A 27,368-nucleotide genomic window follows, 5' to 3' on the forward strand; every position below is an offset into this window, starting at 1 on the left:
GAGTATGCCATCAAAAAATTGTTTAATGCTGAGTATATTTTACACACAGTAATAAATAAAGCACATAAAAAAAAAAGTTCGTAAAGTCAGGCAAATCTGCAGTAATGATTTCAGATTACTTTATTATTTTCTTCTTCAAATGATTGAATGGTTTATCAGACACTCATTCCAAACACACATACAGACAGACAGACAGACAGGCAGGCACTCATGATATCACAATGCATCAAAGGCAAGTTACATAGTGTTTCATCTGGCATCTGGCACAATGCTATTTTCGTGATCAGAGGAATTTTTACAACACCCTGAACAGTTGTTACAAGGTCAATGATTGGATGCTGGCTACGTTTCCTCTTCTGTAGGGGCTGGATCACTTGTCTCCTCTTTTGACTCTTCATCCTACAATAGATATTCTTCATTATTTCTCTAATTTTCAACTTGTCTTCTTATCATGCAATTTCATGTCTCGAATTTATTTTAAGAGCTTGTCTACAAGAAAACCATGCAAAAATATAAAAACTCAAGAAAATGATGGTCGTCAATATCATTCTAATCATGCAGTTATATCTAAGTATATGGTTGGAGTATTAATAATTTGGGGTAAATTTATCAATAGGGCATCCTATTTTTAGTAGCAATTCATTTTCTATTTACATGTGGATTATCCTTTCAACACAAGAAAAATCCTTAGATATAAGGGTAATTTTTATTCTTTTTTCAAAATGCAAATTGATTAAATTTGAAAACAGGAGATTACATGGAACTTGTATTTTGGCATTGTGCCAAACTTTTTAATCTTGTTTTATATTGTCAATTCTCAACTAGGTGTTGTTGCAAAAGCAATACTTTTAAAAGTGCATAATACTAAAAGTGTAAATATAAAAAAAAAAAAAAAAATTAATTTGGACTTTTGGCCATTCATTTGCAAATGAAATTTAAATAATGACAAAAATGCATATTTTTCACTATTTCAAATTATCTTTTCAAAGTTTAATCATTGCAATATTAGACATATTAATTGTTCAGAATTTTAAGCTTTTAGATTTTAATATTTTCTAATAAATAAATCCCAACAATACATACTGTTTTACATGAAAGAAGTGATTTTTTTTTATTGAAATAGACCTATTGCTGGCATTACCTCCCCTTTGATGCACTCTTCATACATAGAAGGTACAGAATAATAGCAATGTTTTTAAATGTTATGAATCAGAGGTCAACTTGAAATGTGATTTGAGAATTTTGACATAGCATGTACATGTGATATCAGTGAAAGACATTACAGTATTTAAGAATGTAACCAAGAAAAAGCATAAAATTAAAAATGAAATAAATGCTGTCAATGCTTCAACTGATACATGCATGTCATGATTGATTAAAGATATGGCATGGTACTAATAATTCATAATCATTGTTTTAAGAAACATTTAACAAGATATTGACTTTTCCAAATCAAAAACTATCCTGAAATTATTTTTGTATGTTTGCTTTTGTATGTTGTTTTACATCCCATCTTAAAATGTTTCAATCATGTAGAGATGTGTCACCATCTTTAGGCGAAGTGCCCTAGATTTTGACCTAAGAATGGCACAGGACCTCCTTTTTAAGGTCATATCAGAAAGACTTGTGACTCTCACTTCTATTGCTACATGTAGGCCCTTGGCGAAGGAACACTCACTACCTATGTTTAATAAAAGTCTCATATTAGGTTTGCTGCAGTGCTGGGGTCAAGATTCGAACCTGGACCTCCCAGATGTGAAGCGAGCATCGTAACCACCACGCTACTGTGACTGGTCTTTTAAAACAAGTTACCAGCTGATAACAACTTGATTGGTTTGTAAGCTCTAATAAACCGTGGCTCAGTTTGTAAGGTGCCAGCTCTATAATCATATTTAGTTCATTTTGTGCCAGTTTTGTTTAACACCTGCTTCAGTTTGTGAGGTGCCAGCTCTAATTATATCTGGTTTAGTTTATGAGGTGCTAGCTCTGATAACATCTAGTTCAGTTTGTGAGGTGGATGCTCTGACAACACCTGGTACAATGTGAGGTGTCAAGTCTGGTAACTCCAGCCTTACTATAGGATATACCTTCTTTTCTTCTGAGGTGTCTGACGGTTTTTCTTCTTCCTGTGGAGGTGCTTCCTGGGCGGGTGCTTCCTGAGCTGCAGGAGCCTCCTCTGCTGGGGCCTCAGTAGCAGCTTTTTTAGCTTCCTCCTCTGGAGGTTCCTGGGCCTCTATCACTGGGGGAAGCTTGGTGGGGGATGAGCTTTCTTTGGCTGCCCTCTCCTCCTCAGCCTGAAATGTTATCAATATTTTTAAAGATCCTACAATCAACTTTTACTAAATTATCAAACAACTTTGATTTGATAGGGCTTTTGCAATTCTTACATCTACTTTATACAGTTTAGTAAAACAAAAATAGAAGCATGCTTTGTAATGAAGTGCAACATCTCTTGCAGAAACTTGGTGTTAGCTGTTGGGGTACTGCAGATTTAAGAAATAATGAATGCATAGAAGTATGTTGGAGAATAACCCCCAAAGTTGAGAGATTTTGTTGGATAATAAATACAGAGCCAAAAAATGGATGTTTTTATTTTCCAACATTATTTCAAAACCAAGGAGGTTATTCTTCAGTTATTCTAACAATAAGATCAAGTAGCAAATCCAGTGAGACTTCCCTTGGATTGGGGAAAAAAAACCCACCAAAAACATAAATTTGCTTACATGTATATCATGTAATTTAATTCAGTTGTAAAAAAAAAAAAAAAAAAAAAAAAACCCTAAGGATTGGGCCCCTGTATAGGCTAGACACCCCTAAAAAAATTATGTGGGGGTGGACCCCTCCCTAGGAAAAAATTTCTGGATCCTCACATCATGGTTGTAAGCCATGGCTGAAACATACACTCCTCTCAGGAAGAGTGTATGTTTCAGCTTTGGTTTGCAATGATGTCCTTACAGAGGCATTCATTTTTATTCTACTAAGGTGATGTTTGTAATATGTTCTTTTCCTTTGGAGGCATATAGCTGCTGCACATAAAGAAATGGTAAACAATTCCAATAAACCTCATGACCCAAGAGTGGTTTTTGATAACAACAGGTTCATCGAAAATTCAACACTGATAGCCAGTGGCATAACAGAAATTAAATGGTTTGTTTATTACTAAGAGTTCTTGACTAGTAGGCATAAGTTTGGATACTAATATTGTTTGGATGGAATAGTTTGAATACTATTATTGTTTTGATGGAATAGTTTGAATAATAACAGTGTGATAAAGATAGTTTGGATAGTGGATGTGATAGTGAATTATGACTAGTTTGTAGATATAGTTTGGATAGTGGATGGGATGGTGAATTATGACTAGTTTGTAGATATAGTTTGGATAGTGGATGGGATGGTGAATTATGACTAGTTGGTAGAGATAGTTTGGATAGAAGCTATGATAGCAATTATGACTAGTTGGTAGATATATTTTGGATAGTAGCTAGGATAGTGATTATGACTAGTTGGTAGAGATAGTTTGGATAGTGGATGGGATAGTGAATTATGACTTAGTTGGTAGAGATAGTTTGGATAGTGGATTGGATAGAGAATTATGACTAGTTGGTAGAGATAGTTTGGATAGTGGATGGGATAGTGATTATGACTAGTTGGTAGAGATAATTTGGATAGTGGCTGGGATAGAGAATTATGACTAGTTGATAGAGATAGTTTGGATAGTAGCTAGGATAGTGATTATGACTAGTTGGTAGATATATTTTGGATAGTAGCTAGGATAGTGATTATGACTAGTTGGTAGAGATAGTTTGGATAGTGGATGGGATAGTGAATTATGACTTAGTTGGTAGAGATAGTTTGGATAGTGGATTGGATAGAGAATTATGACTAGTTGGTAGAGATAGTTTGGATAGTAGCTAGGATAGTGATTATGACTAGTTGGTAGATATATTTTGGATAGTAGCTAGGATAGTGATTATGACTAGTTGGTAGAGATAGTTTGGATAGTGGATGGGATAGTGAATTATGACTTAGTTGGTAGAGATAGTTTGGATAGTGGATTGGATAGAGAATTATGACTAGTTGGTAGAGATAGTTTGGATAGTGGATGGGATAGTGATTATGACTAGTTGGTAGAGATAATTTGGATAGTGGCTGGGATAGAGAATTATGACTAGTTGGTAGAGATGGTTTGAATAGTGTCTATGGTAGTGATTATCACTAGTTGGTAGAGATAGTTTGGATAGTGGTTAGGATAGTGAATTATGACTAGTTAGTAGATATAGTTTGGATAGTGTCTATGATAGTGAATTATGACTCGTTGGTAGAGATAGTTTGGATAGTGGTTAAGATAGTGAATTATGACTAGTTTGTATAGATAATTTGGATAGTGTAATTATGATTAGTTGGTAGGGATAGTGGATAGTAGATGGGATAGTGAATTATGACTCGTTGGTAGAGATAGTTTGGATTGTGGCTAGGATAGTGAATTATGACTAGTTGGTAGAGATAGTGTGTATACTTGCCTTCCTTTTTTCCTCATCCTCTTTTTTTATCTGATCAGCTTCCTCCTTTCTTTTTTCAAACAATTCTTGCTCTATTGCAAATTCTTCTTTTTCTTTTACTAACTGATTTTGTTCCTCTTCTTTCTGTTAAACCAAGCAAAGAAAAATAAATCATTAACATCATTTGAATAAATAAAAAACAAACTCTATTGGACTACATTCTGTATGCAATTTTCCCTTCATACACATGTACATTCAGGATCAATGTGCCTACCCTGTTTATAAACATGACATTTTCCTTGTATTTATACAACCACTGGGCCATGTATTCTATGGGGTCCCTGGGACGCTTCTCTGAAATTTCTGCCAAGCATTGTGTTAGGCATGTGCCAAGGTTCTGCTTTAAGTATGCTGTATCCATCATGTGTTGATAAGGCTCTGGAAGTCATTGATTACAAAATAAGTATCAATAATGTAAAAGAATGCTGAATTATTAACATGAATATATACATTATGTAAACTAACAGAATGCCTTTAGAATTCATTCACTTCTGGAAATTTAGAGCATTTACGATTATTTTCCTCCTTAGGATGTGATGTTACAGTTGTTATAGATTTCACAGGCAATTGTATCGCTAGGGTTCGAATTTACTATTAAAGAGTACTCTTTAATGGTGAATTCGAACCCAAGCAGTATAATTGCCTGTGATACAGTAGATATTGTCAGCCCCTAAGCCCCTCAAACAGGGAACTGTTTAGATGCTTCTTTGTAGATAACATTAGCCCCTAAGCCCCTTTTACAGGGAAATTTATAGATGCCTTGTTATAGATTGTTAGCCCTAAGACCCTCTGACAGAGAACTTTTTAAATGTCTTGTTCACAGGCAATTATATCACTTGGGTTTGAATTGAACCCAAGTGATACAATTGCCTATGGTCTCCCTGTATAGTCCCTGGGCCCCTCTTTAAGTCTTACAGAAAACTTAGTAAGATGCTTCGTTGTAATGTCAGCCAATAGGCCACTCTTACAGGGAACTTTATATTGCCACATTGTAAATAATGTCAGCCCCTAGGCCTCTCTTACTGAGAACTATATAGATGCCTTGTTGTACATGTATAGATAACGGCAGTCCCTAAGCCCCCCCCCCCCCCCCCCTTACTTAGAACATGAAGTTATATATGTTTTATCGTAGATTATGTCAGCCCTTTTATATCTGTATCTTTGGTGTGAGTCATCTCACACCAAATGTTCACATAGGATGAAAATTTACCAAGTAAAAAATATTATTTTATTCTATATAATAATAGATAACAACTATTTCATTTTATGTTGTGTTTGTTTTGATACATTTATAAGCAAGCATGGTGTATAGCCTAACATGTACGTAGCACCGTTTTTCAAAGTGGGGAGGGAGAGGGGGGGGGGGGGGGGGGTGGGGGGATCGAGACCAGGAGTGTTTATTTTTTTTTTAGTATGCATGAGGATATGCTCTAAATACTTTACAGAAGTGGACAGGGGTAGCTTCTATCAATGTTCCCTGTTTTTCTCTCTTACTTTCTTATATTAAACCTTATATGAAAAGGCCAATCCAAACCCTGCCCTGCACATGCACATGAGATGCATACCCCCCCCCCTCTTTTTCTTTCTTATTTCACCTATGTGTATCATATTCAGTATCTGCACAAATTTACACACATTCAACATGCTTAGAAAGATAATCAATCCCAAATTATTTGGTTACAATTCACCAAAATTCATAATCATACCTTGAATGTTTTCAGTCCGTCTCGTTTTGCTCTCGCTTTAAACCTCGACTTCCTTAGTAACATTTACATTGTGACGTCACGTTGCTAATCAGCCTGTCAGAGGCTCCCGACGGGAGTTAAATAACACGTGTTTTGAGAAGGCGAGGGTTTACATTTGAAGTGCAAGGATGACTTCCACTGAAAATAAAGAAATGGCGCCCGGAGACAGAACCCGAAATCATATGTACAACATCATAGATTCCCAAGAGTCCTGGAAAGGAAGGATGTTATTTACTGGTACAGTGTTTTATTTTTTGTACTGTCACTTTCTAATTTCTTATGCTATATAACATACTAGGGTCGCGGGAATTTATGAAACGTGTTGAAGGTAAGTAAAAATCGATTTAAAGAACTTGTGATTAATAAATTATTATGATTGTCAAACCTATTCTTGCATGGTATGCAGTGTGCACTAATCAATATCGGTAATTTAATTAGACCTTTATATATGATTTAAATGTACATGGATATAAAGTTTTATCTTGATTAAAATGAACTTTTTTATCATTGTGATTGGCTTTATTTAAGAGAGCATGAATAATTTAAATAAATCAAATGATATAAGATAGATAAATGATTAAGTAAACAGATAAAATATCGGTATTTCCTAAGCAAACCAGGGTGGGTTTTTTTTTTTGGTTTGTTTTGCTTTTCATCATTTAGTATTAATATTACTGAATGGTTATCGGAAGTTCATGTAAATACGGTTTTCGTGTTTACACTGTCAGCTATACGCAAATTTTTATTCAACATTTAATTTTACTGAACATACATGTACTTTGACGTTAAGTTTCAATGATTTATTTGCACTATAATTCTGTGTTGCTCTGCATTTAACAAGCGAGGTCCTATATATTTTATGATCCCACGCACAAGAAAAGAAAAAAAAAATTGGCCGTGAACCCACTCCATGAAGTAATGGTGCGATAAAATTAATGTACAAATAAATGTTTAATGATATGTAGTAAAAGTGGTTTACAATGTCTATTAACTCGAATATGCCAGTATTTAAACTGAGGTATGTATACATGTAAATATGTACATGCATGTATACATGTGTGTATATGTATATGAGTTGTATGCACGTATGTATAAAAAAAATTTATTAAACTTTTCACTGGCTTAAAATCTTTTAATATACAATGTGATCGACGGAAAAACATTCTTATAATATTATTGGTTATTATGATATTTTGATAACATATTCAGTACTGACAGACATACAGACAATAACATACATGTAGGCCTATACTACATTTTATGTAAGTGTATAGTCACCTCGAGCTACGATCCTTTCATCCGTGTACCATGGCGCTTCTCTCCTAACAATAAAATGTTTTCTTTGTTGTTTTATCGGGTGATGCATTGCAGAAAAAGTGCATTACCTGTGGGTTATGCATATCTTTCTGCAATGATTGCTACCTTCATCACCCGATAAAACAACAAGGAAAAACATTTCATTGTTTATATGTTTCTGTATATTTTTTTTAAAGCAAAGACTAGATTTAAGTATTAAAATGTATTATTAGTTTTATTGTAAATTTATATAGCGCTTTTTCTAATGAAAATAATTATCCAAAAGTCCAGTCTATCCTAGCTACACGGCGCACTGTGTCCCTTCGATCTGTCACTTGGATCCTGAGAATTACGGTACGCTGTCCCTAACATCCACGAGGACCGCGGTACGCTCTCACTAACAATCACCTGGACCGCGGTACACTCTCACTAACAATCACCTGGACCGCGGTACACTCTCACTAACAATCACCTGGACCGCGGTACCCTCTCACTAACAATCACGAAGACCGCGGTACACTCTTACTAACAATCACGAGGACCGCGGTACGCTCTCACTAACAATCACGAGGACCGCGGTACGCTCTCAATAACAATCACGAGGACCGCAGTACACTCTCACTAACAATCACGAGGACCGCGGTACGCTCTCACTAACAATCACGAGGACCGCGGTACACTCTTACTAACAATCACGAGGACCGCGGTACGCTCTTACTAACAATCACGAGGACCGCGGTACACTCTCACTAACAATCACGAGGACCGCGGTACACTTTCTCTAACAATCACAAAGACCATGCACGGTTCACTCTTTGGACACGACCCTAAGATGTCATTGCGACTATAAACAACGCGCTACACAGTCCGTTCAGCCGGTTTTTTGTTTATCATTTAGCGCAGATGTGTTATCCATGATAGTAGCGTAGTGCTAGCGTTGTGCGATTTTCTAGGTTTGACGCAGTTGAAGGTCGTGTATAATGTAATGTATATAGCGGGCAAGGGATTGATGGGATCGTAGCGGGAACGAAATGCGGACGCACACAGTGAGTCATGGACAGATGAACACATCCCGGAGAAACGTTTTGAGGGTGCTAGGAACTCTGCTGCACCTTGATTACCTTCACAGTGGATGTAGTTTTCCTTATAGTTTTTGTATAGTTCGTAGAAGTGGTTTTAAATTAAATGCTCTATCTTCGTTATTTAGGCCCCGATTGGATTCGTCAACACCGTGTAACTGTCGAACCCGAGCACCGGCACATCGGGATCGGTACCATGTCTAGGGAGGGGACAAGCGAAGCTGACTATATATGGCGACCCGCCACCGCCACTCCCTTTCCACGACCCAGGACCTGCAATGTGGGCGAGATCGGCTGGCAGGTGCCCCAGAGCACGGACTGGTCCGTGCCTGCCACGGGACAACAGATCATGGTAAAGTTTGAGTAAATAACGACACTGCATGCATTTAGATTTGCATTTCGTCTCCTTTATCTATTTCAAGATTTAAATCGGCGTTAATATTACTTCAGTTTATACGTATTGTTCTCTGTTGTAACAGGTAGGAGAATTCCGACAGGAGCTGGAAAACAGACACTCACATCTCTATCAAAATCCGTGGTAATTCAACAATTATTATACCCCCTCCCCCCCCCCCCCCGCAAACGAAGTTTAGGTGGGGGGGGGGGGGGGTACTGGATCACCTCGTCTCCATACGTTGACGTAATTTGTCCAAAGTAATCATTCATGACGAACAGATTTAATTAAAACTCTATTTTGATTGAGATTAAGGGTTATGTTTTCAATGTACAGAGTGTATCTTAAAAACCATTCCCACCATCCAATCTGCCCTGCGGGGGATATTAGTTCCGTAAGGACAGTTCTAGTTATGACATGCCAACATCATAGGGTAAACGGAATCAATATATAACTTCTCCTGGTCTATATTCAGTATGGTATACCTGTAAAACACACTTACTATAGTTACTGTAGGATTCCTCGCTATATATAACATTTTACGCTCTTTCAGGTACCCCGGTCCTTCAGAAGCACTTGTACCAGATTCTGACGCTTCCATGGTGATGAACGTGTATCGCCCACACACTGCCCCTGTGCATGCACAAACAGGTAGTAGTCGACCTCTTTCCCAGTCCAGGCGCACCAGGCTAGCACCAAGGCCCACGCACATCACGGACTTTTACTCCTCTCCCCCTTTTCACGAACACCACGGTATATCGTGTGCATGTTAGCTTGGTAGCTGCAGTTTGAACAGCGCTTTTAGTTTGTGTAGATCGGCATCAGCATGATGATTCTTATATTGAAATGTACATGTATAGTAATAGCAGTAAACTCTCTCTCTCTCTCTCTCTCTCTCTCTCTCTCTCTCTCTCTCTCTCTCTTATATTCTGATAATGTTTTTTTTTAACTGCTTTTGCATTTTGTAATTTTTGTTTAATTGTACAGTTCATTTTTATTTAATGATAAAACACGCACATAAAAGTCAATATATTTTGGAATATAGTTACACGCACTTAAAAGTCAATATATTTTGGAATTTAACGCTGACAAATACAATTAAAGTCCAAATCAAGTTTAATTTACACCTATTTTAGATCTAAGTGATCGAAATGTCCAGAATAAAAGTTTTAAATGGATTTTAATTTACACCTATTTTACTATTTTAGGTGTAAGTAATCGAGCAGTCCAGTCTAAAAGTTTTAACTAAATTTCAGTTTAAACCTATTTCAGGTCTAAGTGATCGAGATTCAACATCCACAGACACCATGCAGAACTATGCTTATTGATGGAGCAAATTAATAGAATATGTCTGCTGAACTAGTAAGTTATGTAAAATATGTCTGCTGAACAAGTAAGTTATGTAAAATATGTCTGTTGAACAAGTAAGTCATGTAAAATATGTCTGCTGAAAAGTAAGTTATATATTTAATATGTCTGCTGAACAAGCAAGTTATGTAAAATATGTCTGCTGAACAAGTAATATGTAAGATATGTCTGCTGGGCAAATAAGTTATGTAAAATATGTCTACTGAACAAGTAAGTTATGTAAAATATGTCTGCTGAACAAATAAGTTATGTAAAGCATGATTACAGACCAGACAAGATAATTATGTGAATATGTCTGCTGACCGGTTGTAAAGACCATAAAACACAATTCAGGTTTCTGGATTTGTTCCGATTTTGTTAATAAATTGGTCTTAATCACAAGGCCATTGGCATGCATTCATGATGAATACAACGTAGGATAATATTTTCTTTTGCACCTAGATACCACTGCGGTGCTGTCAGAGATATACCAACAAGATAAGGCACCTGGTCCAAGTACTAATTTTAACAATTTCCTTTGTGTATCTAAGTCCCCCCCCCCCCCCCCTCCTCTAAGTCATGCTGTATCGGCACCGATAAGGAAAAGGTATATCACTGCCATAATCACCCACAGTATTGTTTTATTACTTGTACAAAAAATCAGGTGTTGGTAAAAAGCATTAAACAAGTAAGTATATTGTGAACTAGGGCGTCAACTCCTATAGTCAACAAACTTCTGAATATTTGATCAAGTTAAATTTCACTGATAGCAATATTCTTTAGCTCTGCTTTGGGGAAATGTTATCAAGCAATTACTGCTGGGTTTTAAATGTCGAGAAGAAACTGATTTATTTTGCCAAGAAGAAATGAATTTTTTTTTAAACAAACTATTCTGGAATATTGAGATAATTAATTTTTAATGCAACGATATTTGAGAGATTCATAAGCAATTTTGCATAATGGCGTCTACACATATTGAAAGTAGACTATTTTCGGTTTTATTCAACATGTCAAAAATATAAACGATAGAGCCCGATTGAATTTTTCGCATAACTACGTGTTCAAGAAGAAAACAGTTGTATGTACACAAGTGTCGCACCTAGCATTGACAAGTTAAACGAATTTTCTTAATTACTGTAGTTGCTATTTATACCTCATAGTCACTTGAAACATATTCAATTAAAAATGCTACAGAAATCTTAAACTATTAATTCAATTTTTTGACGAAATTATGACCGAAACCAAACATATGCAGACTAGAACCAAAATTGGAACCTAGAATCAAAATGTAGCGTTCCATTAAAAACATGTTAACGGATCATGTACTGTAGATTCGAGTACTTATGTGACTCGTATACATCAAAACGCGTGAACAGGAATTTGCGTGTCGTCTGTTGAGAGTTCTTGCGTGTATTTTATTTCGAAAGTGATGCCTCTTGCGAAATTATGCGATAAAGAATTCCTCGCGTATATTCAGGAGTCTACAGTAAGTTATGTAAACTGTATTTACAGATTAAGTGAGTTATGTAAACAATGTCTATGGATTTATGAATTTGCGTAAGAATGGATGCAGGACCCCCACCCCACCCCACCCCCACCCCCATATATATTTCTATACCCACTGAACAAGCCAGCGGATCTTGTCGTACATCTCCCCTCAGACCTAAGCTCATTGATTAATTAAGTAAGTCTTTTATATGTTAATCAATGAGATTCTGCCTCTTGATCAATTAAAGCGTGTTAAAAATGTTAAGACTTATCTTACAATTTATTATAGGGTAATCGATATAAGAGGATTCCGCTTTGTTGAATTTCTTCCATGCAATGGATGTTTTTCGTACGTGCTGTAACAAATCAATATCATTTTTCCAGGAAATATGTCATTCAAGAAATAGACAAGATTTCTTGGGCTTTTAGATTATTTAAATGCATTTCAAGCCATTTCAATAGAAAAAGGATTTATACTTGAATTCTCTCTCTCTCTCTCTCTCTCTCTCTCTCTCTCTCTCTCTCTCTCTCTCTCTTTAGCGTGCAATACCTGAGCTATTATTGAACGCTAACTTTTCTGGAATCAATATAAGTTACAGTTATTACACTCTAGCTGTAAACAAAGATGGCGGACCAGCTATCGTTTGGTAAGCTTTGGTAACCGGTTTCGATATTTAATCTATTTTAAAATATCAATTATTTCTTGTAATATTTCGACCCCGATTTACAGTGAAGGACTAGAAGGTATATTTATTCACAATTATACTAACAATGACTGATGCAGTTGGATGACCGTTGAAATCGTGTGTAACTGTGATAGCGCACTAATTCAGTAACAATACTGCCTCAGTTTCTAAACTAGAGGAGAAAAGAATGAATTATCGGCGTAAAATAACTGAAATATAAGTTAGCTATATAATAAAAGAGTTTATGAATTTATTTTAATGAATATTGGTGCTAGTTGGGTTTGAAACTGTACTCACAAGTTTGCGCGAATTGTTCAAACCTAGCTCGTCCAAATTCACCAATAAGTATATATATAATTGTGTCAAGTAATGTTTTTACGACTATTCATTTAGTGATATTTTCACGACGTTTACTTGACATTTATATATTTTAATAACGTATATAGGGAGTGATCTTCAGAACGAGTTGATTACAAGTTATATGGCGTCTCATCAACAGCTGCTTGCCATAGTACTGTCTGTATTTTAAAAAAAAAACCAAACAATTTGAGGAGTTGGATTGAAATTGGGATTGATCGCATGCGGCACTCATCAAGACCAAGAAACTCGGGCAATGATCAGACTGTTTCCTCCTCCAGGTCATTACTGTTAAGATATGACAGGTATTGTGATTGTTAACATCCCTAATCGCACCGACATAGAATTGAATGCAGCCGGGTGTCATTTCGTCCGCATTGGCGGGATAAATAAGTTCAGTGGAGTCACAAGATATATAAATATTTGTGAACCAAGCAATTTTCTTTGTGACCCTACAGTCACAGTCAGTAAAATGTCAGATCATTGTGTCGGATGCTCTGGTACTTTTTATGCTCCCCGAAAAAATTCGGGGGAGCACATACTAGTAGTCGCTGTCATGTGTGTCCGTCCGTCCGTCCGTCTAAGCTCAGATCTCCGAAAACTTTGATCAGAAATTGATATAATTGATCACAAATGTTCCTTGATACCATGAGTTTTTGACTAAGATTTCTCAAGGTCATTCTTAAAAGGCCAAGGTCACTCAGAACATACAAAAGTTCCTTATTTCAACAGTTTTTGGACATGTATTGATCATATATCACTCAAATAAGTGATTCGCAAATGACTTTCGGACAAAGGTCACCCAAGGCCATTCATCAAAGGTCAAGGTCACTCAGATCATGTGCTTTATACATTGAAAAAATTTAATTTCAATAATATTTAAATAGTTATTCAGCATTGTGCGAATGACTTTCGGACAAGGTCACTCAAGGTTATTTTGTAAATGCCAGATTCACTCAGAACTAACCGATTTAACAGTATTTCAACAATTATTGATCATTGTGCGAATGACTTTTGGACAAATGTCACTCAAAGTCATTTTGAAAGGTCAATGTCATTCAAAACATATGCCTTACATGTATATGTGAAAAATCCTTATCCTGGTTTCAACAATAGTTCAACGGTAATTCATCAATGTGCAATTGACTTTGAACAAAGGTCACTCAAGGTCATTTTTGAATAGTCAAAGTCACTCAAAACATATGGCTTGTATATGATAAAAGGCATTTTTGAAAGATTAAGGTCATACAAAACATATGGCTTGTATTTGAAAAAGTCCTTACATACAGTGTATATATACAAGCCTGCGATTATAAGTTTGAGCACTACACTTTTGCTTTACAAGTAGAAACACGTTTGGGCACTAATCAATTCCTTTACAAGTAGAAACATCTCTTTATCAAGTCATTCATCTTATGAAGTACCGGTACTTCATTGGTTACATGTACTTCGGGGAGCATCCATCACTTTTTCTGATATTCTTGTTTTATCAGTAATTATGTTTGTTTCGTTCCAGCGTGATTAAACTTCAGTTGTAACACACAATTTGTATGGTCAGCATTGCACAATATGATGAAGAATGTAAACACAACTTTCTGATATTTATATAAAAATTGATGGTGATTCTAAACTATCACATCATTAATACACAACTACTTCCGAAAATAAACATTTGATGAGAAATTTTGCACCTCTTTACTGTTTAACTTTAATAAACATGGATCGCATTGGAGAACATGATTTGTATTGTTATCACGTACGTATGTCTTCAAGATAGATCAATGGTAGAAAAAGAATCCATATTCTCAAAAACTTGCGTTGAAAATGAAAATACTAAGGCGATTGATAAAATGCTGACGTCAAATTACAGAATATGGCGTGTATTTTTGTTTTGTCCAAAAAGAATTTAAAAAATGTGGGGGAAAAAAATTCCATCGAAGACCACGCGAAGTTTCACATTTTCATCATGAAATAAATTGTTGCTCTTATAATGGGTAAATCTTTCACCCCCAGTATGACACAAACTAGTTTACATTGTGGACAATCTTTAACAAGTATACATATCGAAAACATATCAAATACGAAAATATTACAGGTAATTTACATTCAAATAAAGGCTACCTCAATGGAAACCGTAACTGCACTTATCGTTGAGAATCCAAATAATGTCGGAGATGGGCTGCTTTAAAAGATGCCAAAGGTGTGCAATTTCTAATAAAATCTGGTTCCAAAGAATTGCTGCAGAAATAATAAAAGATTTTCTAAAATGTTCTATCTTGGCTCTTGTAACATAAAGAAAATGATTAGAATTTTTTTATTTCTTGCGTTCACCTTATTCATACGAATACTCGGGTATCATGCGATGTAAAACTTTAAACATACGAATAATTTTTCGATAGATAAAATAGTCGGATAGGAACATCCCTCTCCAATTAGGACCCCCCCCCCCCCACCACCACCACCTCTTCTGAATTATTTAGGCAAGTTAATAAAGGTTGATAAATTCTGACAACACTGTCATATCTCACACGGCTATTGCAGTGTCCTTCTCTTACAGCAATCAAAGAAAGACAACCTCTGGTTTCTTAAAACGACTGTAGAAATTTCGGTGGTCGTTCTTCGCCTTGGGATTAGAATTTGAGTCTCTTGTATGTGAAGATCTTAGATAATGATTTGACCACTCTGATGTTGAAAATATTCATGAATATGTCACTTTCATTTCATCAGACACCAGCATAGGCAATTAATGTCGTACTGAATATAATCTGTATTCATTGTGTGGTGCGTATTAAATTAACCTTGTGTTAGGGGTTCTACCGTTCTCATCAGAGGTAGATAAGTCCTCGGGCCTGTCGTACGTTGACAAATATACTACAAAAATTGTGAGTACATTTGAGTAAGCAACTAGGCCGAGTTACATAGACCAGAATAGAACGGGTACATGTACCAATCCTATTTACGTGACACAGAGTTTTACATCTACAAATATATGTATTATTGTTCCAATACAATATCATTACATTAAGTGCTCTGTTCTGTTGGTTGATTGTATATTGTTTAACGGCCCACTTGCGAATTTTTCACTCAGATGGAGACGTCACCATTGCCGGAGAAGGGCTGCAAAATTTAGGCCTATGCTCGGCGCTTACGGCCTTGGGGAGGGATCTTAATCGTGACACACCTGCTGTGACACGGGATCTCGGTTTATGCGGTCATATCCGAAGGACCGCCCCCTTTAGTCGCAAGGGGTACTGAGGAACTATTCTAACCCCCTGGATCCCCACAGGACTATTATGTATAGAGGTATTAGAAGTTATTCATGGCACACAAGATGCTGATGATGAGGATCACAATCTTGGATTAAGGTCAATTGGCCAAGGTCAATGTTATTGGTTACTTAGAATGACCCTCGACTTGATCATGACCATACAGTGCCTTTTTATACCTTGAATTATGGTCAAACGACCAAGGTCAAGGTTATTCATAAAGATAAGGTTAGTTATTTTCATGCCATAATTTTGTTATGCAGAAACATGAGATAAAATGAACATCACTTTAGATCTTTAAGAGTTTGAACCACAGGGGCTAAGCCCGTTTTGGGCCCGAACTCTGATATCTATATTTATGGTATCCCAGAGTTCGGGCCCAAAACGGGCTTAGCCCCTGTAGTTTTAACATAGCATAAGAACTCTTTCAGTGCACAGTCAGCACGCGCTTCCGGATCGAGATAAAGAGTACATTTGTTAGGCTCACTTACCTATTGTTTCAATAATCTTTATTTAAATGCATATTTCATTTCTTTTGAAACATTTTAATGAGTTCTTTCCAGTTATTTGGGATAACTGCTAAAATATTGAAAGAATCTGATGTGAATATTGCACCGTTCTTTAAATGCATTAAACGACATCAAGTTACAATTTTGCTTCTGGAGATCATTGATAAGAAATAGGCCTACACCTTTTCAAATCCATTGTTACCAATACACAAACTTTTGGATCACTTGTAAAGACTGAGACTGAATTTCTTTAGGGAATATGTCAGGATGTGATTGATTTACTCGGGGACAACGACAGGGTGTGATTGATTTCCCCACATGCATGAATTACATTTTCCCTGAACTGATTAAAATCTTTGACTGTCATTCTAAGGCCCTTTTTTCCAGACTTTTGAAAAACACACAAAACCAGGAACCTGCATTCCACCAATGTCTTTGGATTTATTCAGGATTTATTCTATCCTTCTCTCCTTTGTTCTTCGTTTTTAGCTCACTTGAAGTTTTCTGATCGCCTGTTGTCCGTCGTCTCTCCGTCTGTAAACTTTTTACATTTTCAATTTCTTCTCCAGAACCACTGGACCGATTTCAACCAAACTTGGCAAAACACATCCTTGGGTGAAGGGCTATCGAGGTTGTTTAAATAAAGGATGATGCCCCTTCAAAGGGGAGATAATCACAAAAATAGGGTGGGGTCATTTAAATTTTTTCTCAAGAATCACTGGGCCAGATATGAAAGCTTCCTGATATAGTGCAGATTCAAGTTTGTTAAAATCATGACCCCCAGGGGTAGGATGGGGTCACAATAGGGATCAAAGTTTTACATACAAATATATAGGGGGAATCTTTAAATACCCTCTCAAGAACCACTGGGCTAGGAAAGTGCAAATTTATATGAAAGCTTCCTGACATTTTGTTAAAATCATGACCCCCGGGAGTAAGATGGGGCCATAATAGGGATCAAAGTTTTACATGCGAATATATAGGTAAAATCTTTGAAAATCTTCTAAAGATCCACTGGGCTAATAAAGTACAACTTTACTTGAAAGCTTTCTGACATAGTGCAGATTCCAGTTTGTTCAAATCATGGTCCCAGGGGGTAGGATGGGGCCACAATAGGGGATCAAAGTTATACATTCAAATATATAGGAAAATCTTTAAATATTTTCTTCTCAAGAACCGCTGGGCCAGGAAAGTAGAAATTCACATGAAAGCTTCCTGACATAGTGCAGATTCAAGTTTTGTAAAAACCATGGCCCCGGGAGTAGGATGGGACCCACAATAGGGGATCAAAGATTTACATACAAATATATAGAGAAAATCTTTAAGATTCTTCTTCTCAAGAACCCAATCTAATTAAAATCAGACTTCTTAAATCCGCGCCGTATACTCTGCGTAAGATTGTGAGCGTATCCTAGGATCTGATTTTAATTAGATTGCTAAAGAACCATTGGGCCAAAGAAGTTTACTTTTACATAAAAGCTTCCTGATGTAGTTCAAATTCAAATTTGTAAAAGTCGTGGCCCCCGAGGGGTAGGTTGGGGCCACAATATTGACCAAGGTTTTACATGCGAATATATAGGGGAAATCTTTAAATCTGGGCCAAGGTGACTCGGGTGAGCGATGTGGTCCATGGGCCTCTTGTTCGGAATTGCACTCTTTCTGTAGACAATTATACATGTAATTACTCGTTGAGATGAACTTGATTATGTAATTAAATGGCGTAAAGCGCATAAATATTTTAAAAGAATAAATTTCAATTTTGAAAACATGATGCCATCATGGTATGAACTACAACGCTTCACGCCAGCATACTTTATAAAATGAGTGAGCGCTTCATGAAAAATATATCGGCGTGAAGCGATGCAGTTCATACCTTCATGTATTTTTCAAAATTGAAAATAATTTCTAACATAATAGACATACTATATTTATCAAGCATATTTCTGTATTTATACATGTAGTGTTTACAACCACAGCGCGTTCATGAAGAAATGGTTAGCATTAAGATTTGTAATGATATCAAAGGCAAAAAATACGGGAAATGTAAATACCCATCTTCTAATCGGCAACCTTCTAATAGTTTACTTTCATTTCGCTTAGTTCTTTGAATATGTGGATTTATCTAGTCAATAAATCTGATATATTTTCATTTATTGCACAGTTTCTTGTTGTACAACGTTTTACTGAAAATAGGAGCGTCTGTATCCACATGATATTATCTATCTGTGTGAATTCTTATCGCTCTCCTCAATTGCAAGAGTAGCTAATCGATTTTTCATCTTCCATGTTCTTCCATGTTTTGCTTCCTGATAATCATTGGAAAATAATACACGTAACACATTACAATAGATTATAGAAACGTTTTCATTCACGAAATTTTACTTTTTATAGAACGAATGGGAAAGTCTTTAAGTGTAAATCAGTTTCACATTGCTCTCTCTCTCTCTCTCTCTCTCTCTCTCACGGAAAGCGCATGTTTCCTGTAGGATTTCTGGCACTTTGATTTACCATAGTAAAATATTAATTACATTGTAAATATTATTAATCTTTTGACACTTTCATTCATGGTAGAAAAAAACAACTTTGATCTATGTAGTCAACTACCTAGTTGTTAGGGAGCCCCCGGAAGCTGATGGTGAGCATGAAGCTGGTGTATTGTAATACATCTATCCGGATTTATGTAACCCAAGGGTCGATCGCAAGTGCAACTCTCCACCCTTTCCAAACTTAAAAAATGTCATTTCCTTCCACAGTTATCTCTACCATCTTTTTTAACCCAGGAGTTATTGTTTTATTAATTGTTTTTACTCCTGCACTGCCAGACCGAACTCCGTCAATGGTCTTGCTGTAGTTAACATTAAACAAGCACTTTTAAGTCAAACAGGAATTTGTTCTTTACAATCTGTGTAACTCGCCTTCTTGTCTTTAGTCACCCGGCTCGTTTAAGTAACAAAACAAGTCCGGATGTCCGGTTTATAGATTACTCATCCGTGTTTAGGAAACGGATCCTGATTCTAGAATCCTTAAATCTATCCTCGGAGGCAGTTTCTTGTGAATCCATGACGAAATTCTAGTTTACCGTGAATGAATGAATGACTGGGGGTGGGGGGAGGAGAGTGTCTCTTGATATGGAGAGGTTTCGAATTTAAGTGTTCGATTATAATACCCTGGATTTGTTGTAATCAAACCTGCTTAAGAGTTATGAGTATGGGGAGTTGAATGATATACTTTACTCAGGAAAACTCTTTGCTGATTATAATAAGTGGCTAGGCTTGTTCCATATTTCCACAACCTTTTAGCTTGCCAGGACGAATGTCTGGGGAGCTATTGTCATGACCCCGGCGGGCCTGGGGTTGATTGATTGATTGTATTATGTTTAATGTCCCTCGAGAATATTTCACTCATATGGAGATGTCACCATTGCCGGTGAAGGGCAACAAAATTTAGGCATACATGTATACTCCGCACTTATGGTCATTGAGCAGGGAAGGGTCTTTATCGTGCCACACTTGCTGTGACACGGGACCTCGGTTTTTGTGGTCTCATCTGAAGGACCGCCCCATTTAGTCGACTCTTACGACAAGCAAGGGGTACTGAGGACCTATTCTAACCCGGATCCTCACGGAACGACAGGCCTGGGGTTATGGTAATGTAATGACAGCCAATGGGGGTGTAATGTGTAATGGGCCATTTCTGCATTCAAGTAATGGTAATGTAATGTGCTATATGTAGAAAATATCCTGTAGTGCACATTACACTCCATTACGTTTACATTACTTCAAATATTTGATGATATTTTAGAGGTTTAGATTAATTTATTACATTTGTGATAGACTTTTAGACTTATGAACAAAAAGATCAACTTCATTTATATTGTCATTAAGAGTTAACAGTATTTAATGAACAATATTTTAGTTCTAATACCTAGGGTATAGTAAGTCAACACTTTAATGCGTTTCCTAACATTGATGAATATTTTGTGTTCTTTAAATGTTCACTATATATATTTAATAAATAGAGTTATTTTTTTCTGCCATATTTTTAATATCAATATGTAATGTGTAATGTAATGCACTCTCAAGTAATGTGTAATGTAATGTATTACATTTCAAAATAGGAGTAATGATAATGTTAACGTTTCTAAGTAATGGTAATGTAATACATTACATTGCTATGTACAATGTAATTGACCCCAGGCCTGGACCCCGGTGTCCCGCGGCGGCGGCGATGTGATACATTAATAGAAAAACGTTAACATTGTTTATTTTTGGACCAAGGGGATGGGGCTATGGTATTTCATTCGTAGATTTCTCATGACCAGACCTTTCATTTGGTACAGAGATGTTTGACCTAGTGAACTTAGACTTTGACCTACTTATTAAAAACTTAAACCTTGATGTATCTTTTGAACCAAGAAGGATAGGGTAAGTAGACTCAACCGTTCTGTCTTCTGACAACTCCTGCTTTACAAATGTAGCGGACTCTGAAATGTTAGTGAATACTGTAGTTACCAACAGAATTCAGGAAATGTCAATATTTCACTCAGTCAACTCAATCAAGGGAAACCTTATTTTGCTCTGTTTGGTATTCAGTTTGTATATTTATTATTTTTGAATTGCTAACATTTGTTTTTGTTGCTATAAGTATTGTTGACAAGTTGTGATTGTTACACATTATCTTATGTGAAAAGTTTTGTATGCTGTGACAGTATGCTATGCGTCATTTATTGTAAAAATGTGTAGCGTTTTAAGTGACCCTGAAGGCTAACTTGTGGAAATTTTACATTCGGTGGCCGAAATTATTTTTTAAAATGATTCAAAAGTATGTTTTTATAGACGTACTAAGGACTTCTTTTACGATTTTATCTTGACTGTTTATCAGATTATATGAGAATTAATGACAGGGTTTCAATTTTACTCAATTGAAATAAAACTGGTATACCGAGCACAAGGAGTAATCAATTTAAAGACCTTGCTTTAATAACACTTGTTACAAAATAAGTAAATTTCGTGTAGGTTATGTCAATTTTTTAGGTATAGATTCTAGGTAACTGAAGTGCAATTCAAATTCGTTGGGGGGGGGGGGGGGGGGGGGCAATTTTTGTGATATTGCTAATAATTCAGTTTTGTTTGAAATAATCTAATCTCCTCCCCTATTTTAGCTGCACCCTAATCACAGCGTCCATAATTTGAAACAAAAAATCGAATCCATAGTTTGGGAATGTTTGCATATTAATTTAAACAATAAAATGTTCTCTTTGTTACAGCCAATGTAACCTTTGACCTTGACGACGCTCCATATTTGGTTATGATTACACGGACAGGTGGTACTTAAAAAGCGGATCGAACTAGTTTGCAATAAACACGTATAATTCATTGTCTATGATGAAAGCAATGTCAATATCAAAAGAAATATAAGAGAAAAGATTCAGTGAATGTACATAGGAATGACCGAGGCGTAAACTGACCCAAACCAAGTTATACTATATAATATGCTCCAAAATCAAAAAAATTATTTAATGCAAAAAGACAATAGTGTTTCAACTTTGGTTTAAATACTGAAAAATACAAATTACTTGCGCCGCGCAATGATTCACTTAGCAACCACAACGGAGCGTCGAGCTGTGAAGGCAGCCATTTTAGCTCTACGAAGCCTATTCATCAAAATTGTAAACGTAGTTATTGAAGGTGAAGTTTGCTATGAACTTCAGAACAGAGAATATGTGTAGGCTATGCATGCAATGCATATTTCATTGCCCTTTAAAGATCGATTTTGAAGTCGCTCCGATAGATATTGAGAAAATACGGGAAATTGCATTGTTTTGCCTTTGACACTCATCAAATATCAGAAAATGCAATTATTTACGGATTCTAATTTTATGAAAGTTTCTACTACATTAAAACCTACCACTGCATGCAAAATTGTCGCTAATAAGGAAATGACCTCCACAAGTCAATGTGAGATGACGTCATTATGATGAATTGTATCAAATCTTTTAAAAATATTTTTTTTAATGGTATGAGAGGCCTAGAGGCGGATCAAGTAATTCACCCTTACTACTGAAAAATGTATTTCAATTGAACAGACCAATGTTAATTTGAATATGTCTTTGTTTTAATCTATTATTCGAACATCTTCACCTTGCATCATACAGAAAATGTATTGATTTTTTTACAACAATGATTTGCGTACAAGATTCTACACTTCTTGCTTGACATCAAGAAAACAACCTGTGTATTAAACCGAAGTAACTTATTTAACACGTTGACTTTCTATTCCATAGAAGGCCCAAAAGTGCTGCAATGTAAAAAAAAAAATCAATTTAAGAAAGAAAAGTCAGGGACGAATCCAGGAATTGTGGTTACGGGGGGGGGGGGGGGGCACTTTATGAGGCAGGGGGTCTGGGGGCCGCTGTGAGGGCCCAGGAGGCAAAGCCCCCGGAAGCTCTTGGATTTTACAGGTTTTATAGAGCTTGAAATGTATCTCCTATTTAGTCATTTGTACTATTTTCTATCATTTTTTATAATGTGAAATTAATAAAAATGACGCAAATTTTAAGGGTTTTAGGAAAAAATTAAGTTCTCCCAATACAGTATTTCAAGAAAACAAAAGATGCTCAATTCAAAACAATATTTGATATTAAAACTAATTTTTTGGAGTAACACAAGCAGTAAAGAAAATGATGAAAGATTTTAATATTGATCATCGGATTAAAGAACAAGAACCAATTATTCCCTTACACATTTTACCTTTACTAGATAATAAAACCAACAATAGAAAAATTTACAAAATATTGAATTCTAGCAAAGAAAAACCAACTGGACCAAAAAAAAAAAAAAAAAAAAAAAAAAAAAATGGGATAAACAATTTGAAATATCTAGTGAAGAATGGAGAGGAATTCATAAGGATGTTTTTATGAACACAAAAGATAGTAAATTACAATGGCTACAATATCGAGTAAATCATAGAATTTTAACTACAAACACTTTTTTGAAAATGATTGAGAAATCAGACAGCGATTTATGTACTTTTTGTTTAGAGGAGAGAGAATCATTGGAACACATGTATGGTTGTGAAAAAGTCAGTAGTTTTTAAAGAAATGTGCAATGTTGGTTTACTGAAACCTTTTCATTCAATATTATAACTGATAAGAAGACTTTTATCCTTGGATGTTCGAAAATTAAAATGGTAAACTTTGTAATTTACCATTTGAAACATTATATATACTGTTCCAAATGTACAGGAGATTATTTGTCATTGAGTAAATTTAAAGCCACTTGGACTAATGTATACAGAGTGGAAAAACAAATTGCAAGTAAATATAACTGTACAGATCAGTTTGAAAAGAAATGGAAATTATTTGAAACATTAGCTCAAGTATAACGGAAATTATGTTAAAACAAAAATATCCTAAAATGCTTTTTTAATACTATATACATTTGTTATAATTTTTCTTTTTCTTCGTACATGTACGAGGTGAAGTAAATGTATATTCAAGTGTGTTTAAAGTAGTATTTTTTAAATAACAACCTTGGTATTACATCATATATCTGATTGTTAATTATTATAGTATGATATTTATGAACTCAGCCAGAGTACATTGTCAATTTTTTCTACTTTCTTTACTTCTAGCCTTCGTTTAGTATGAATGTCTGTCCGTGTGAATGTGTGAGCGAAAGAGTTAGAATTCTTAAAACCCTGTACCCCCTGGTAAGGTTGGGTTGTAAGGGTTTTGTAAAAGCCTGACTATATACCTGAATAAATGTTGTTAAAACTGGGGGGGGGGGGGAGAAAAAAAAGAAGATTTTGTTATTCATTTCTCCGGGAGTGGATGAAATTATTGCTTCTTTTATGGGTTAGTACATTTTTCTAAACAATATACCACGATTTACCTTAAATTTGAAAATTTTAGGGGTGGGGGGTGGCGCCAGCTGCGCCCCCCTTACATCCGTCACTGAAAGTAGTTCCGACTGCTGGTCGTCAAGGGAGTGTGTCCCCATACCAAATCATATTAGCCTATACATAAATAACTTGCATTCCCGAATTTGAATTTGACTTATCAAAGACTAGAATACAATAAGAATTAAAATATTATGATTTGACGTGACCTTGTAACTCTTTTAAAGAATCTTTTAAAAACTTTCAACATGTTTTCTAATGTAAAACTCCGAATCTTTATTTATGGTGCCATGATTTAATCAAATACGAATCCGCAGTACATTGGAATTCAATGCTTGCATATTGATATGACAAATCATGGCTGTTGGTTTGATGATACGTGTATTTATTCCTACGTAATTTTTTTTTATCCCTGTTGTAGCTTCTCCCGTATCCATGATTCAAACAAACTTGAATCTGCACTATCTAAGGATGATTGCATGCTGCTCAGTACCCTGTTCTTGAGATGGTTTGATATTTTCTCCCCGTATTTTCCCATTTGAAACTTCTTAACCGTAATGTAGTCCAAACCTACCCCTGGGGAATTTATTTCATCAAACTTGAACGTGAAGATGCTTTCAAATTATTATGACTAATCCTGGTCCTTAGTCCCCCTATTTGGACCCATCTTCCTAGGGGTCATGGTTTATGCAGTATTCGAGGAGTTTAGATATGACTGATCAAGTCCTGTTGCTCTTAAGATTTGTCTTTGATATATCTCATATATAGTGAAACCTTTCTAATTTGACATGTACTGGGAATTATGTTTTGTCGGAATACGCAGAATAAACAATGAAATTGAGAATGAAAAAAGGGTCGGAATGCCCGGTGAAACGGATTGCACAGGTGTCGGATTAGGTAGTTTTTACTGTATTACCATGTAAAAATTAGATCTCCTAGTGTCCCCCACTCTACCTTTCAGGTTATGATATGGGTTAAACTGAAATCTGCATCAGCTGTGGATGCTAGTCTATCAACATGACTACATGTGTAATCATAGCTGTTCATGAGAATATGTTTAAACCCTGTATACACTCAGGTGACCTATTGCAATTGGTCAGCGTCCGCCGTTGTCGGTCGTCCGTAACATCTGGATAAAATCCAAAATTGTGATTAAATCAAATAATTCGAACTCCTTGATAACTACCATGTCAGATGATATGAAGCATCTTTGAAACAAGGGTGACAGAAATTGTAAATTTCAGGAGTTCTGCACCCCCGGATACTTGTTGCGCCAAAACTGCTAAAATGTATTGATCTTAAAAAATCTTCTCTAGAACAGCATATCCGCCAGGAAAACTAGATGCATAGTCATGTAGAGCAGAAAGGCCTCTACCAAAATTGTAAATTTCATTATCCCTGGGGAAAGGTACCGACTTCAGAAAGGGGCCAAAGGGATGTATAATGTAATGTTCTAACTGCCATTCCATTTTTTTTTCAAATTTGGTATGCAGCATCTTTGGGACAAGGATGCCATAAGTTGTAAATTTCGGGGTCCCCCCCCCCCCGGGTCTTATGGGTGGGGTAAAAAGACTAAAAACAGTCATACATTGACCTATATTCACTAATCTTGTTCTCTACAACTGCACATTTGTAAGAAAACCTAAGTGCATTGTCATATAGAGCAGGGAAGCCTTTACCAAAATATTAAATTTCATGGTCCCCGGGATACAGTTTCTTACCTCCAGAAATTTGATATATATATATTGTATATGTGTAGAACATTTAAATAATATCATCTTTAATGCAAGTGACTGTGATACTAAATTGAAACTAAATAGATATTTAAAAGTAGTAGATAGTCCTTTACCAAAATTGTAAGTTCATGTTCCCAAGGGTAGAGGTTTTGATTCCAGGATGGGGCCAATATTATTATAATGATTATTGTCTTTATCATTTGAAAGTCTTTAAGTTTGATGATTCAATATAAAAACTAAATGCATATTTAGGAAAAGCAGAAAAGGATGTACCAATATTGTGAATTTCGCAACCACAGAATTTTGACTCCACGACGGGTCCAAATTAGTCATATAGTGGTAATGTTACAGGCACTTCGAGAGCATTTAAGTTTTAAGAATACATCTTGTTTTAAACTGTTGTTAAGTGTTATTATTTACAAATTTAGCTTAGATATGCAGAATAGGAAAATAATTTGTAGATTGCATAGCCCTTGGGGCTAGTTATACTTTTAGCTAATACTCAGGTGACCGATAAGGCCTGTGGACCGCTTTCCATATAAAACTTTGATCTTTCATATCTCTAATTGTGGCTCCAGTTTACCTCCGGGGACACATATCGATAAAATTTGAATCTGCGCTTCCTGACGATGCTTGTATTTTCATATGACTAATCATGGCCCTAATGATTTTTTTTAAACTTCCCTTATATATTCCCATATAAAACTTTGTTTCCCCATTGTGATTTCACCCTACCCACCATATCCATTATCACACTACCTGAGGATGCTTGCATATTGATATAATCTATGAATGCCCTGATGTTGAGAAGAAAAGATATTTCTTATTCATCCCCATGTAAAACGTTAATCCCCAATGGTAACCACACCCTACCCCTGGGCGGCAGGATTTGGAATTTGAAGCTTAATGATTTCTTATAAGTTTCATCTTTTCTGGCCCAGTGGTTCTTGGAAAGAATTTAGATAACCCCATCCTATTTTTGTTTTATTAGGGAGATGGTCCTTCAT

At 35.8% G+C, this 27,368-nt stretch overlaps 2 protein-coding genes across 3 annotated transcripts in view; one reads left to right on the plus strand and one right to left on the minus strand.

The window, feature by feature from the left end:
* LOC125668074 (DPY30 domain-containing protein 1-like) lies at window positions 1-6,389 on the minus strand. Its single transcript, XM_056162213.1, has 5 exons — window positions 6,266-6,389; window positions 4,774-4,937; window positions 4,521-4,643; window positions 2,088-2,294; window positions 1-399 (listed from the first exon to the last, which is right to left on the minus strand). The coding sequence occupies exons 2-5, from the start codon at window positions 4,921-4,923 to the stop codon at window positions 343-345; spliced, it is 537 nt and encodes a 178-aa protein (XP_056018188.1). The 5' UTR covers window positions 4,924-4,937; window positions 6,266-6,389; the 3' UTR covers window positions 1-342.
* The window catches only part of LOC125668073 (uncharacterized protein C4orf45 homolog), a 22,229-nt gene continuing 1,146 nt past the window's right edge, over window positions 6,286-27,368 (plus strand). The window contains exons 1-5 of one of the 2 annotated variants that reach the window (XM_048901833.2): window positions 6,286-6,541; window positions 8,808-9,031; window positions 9,159-9,217; window positions 9,627-9,826; window positions 10,346-10,435. In XM_048901833.2, coding sequence (XP_048757790.2) covers window positions 6,433-6,541; window positions 8,808-9,031; window positions 9,159-9,217; window positions 9,627-9,826; window positions 10,346-10,401 — 648 coding nt within the window. In that variant the 5' untranslated portion in view covers window positions 6,286-6,432 and the 3' untranslated portion in view covers window positions 10,402-10,435. The remainder of the gene's footprint in view (window positions 6,542-8,807; window positions 9,032-9,158; window positions 9,218-9,626; window positions 9,827-10,345; window positions 10,436-27,368) is intronic. The other variant, XM_048901834.2, reaches the window with a different exon arrangement.

Source organism: Ostrea edulis, chromosome 4, assembly GCF_947568905.1.
Source record: "Ostrea edulis chromosome 4, xbOstEdul1.1, whole genome shotgun sequence".
NCBI lineage: Eukaryota > Metazoa > Mollusca > Bivalvia > Ostreida > Ostreidae > Ostrea > Ostrea edulis.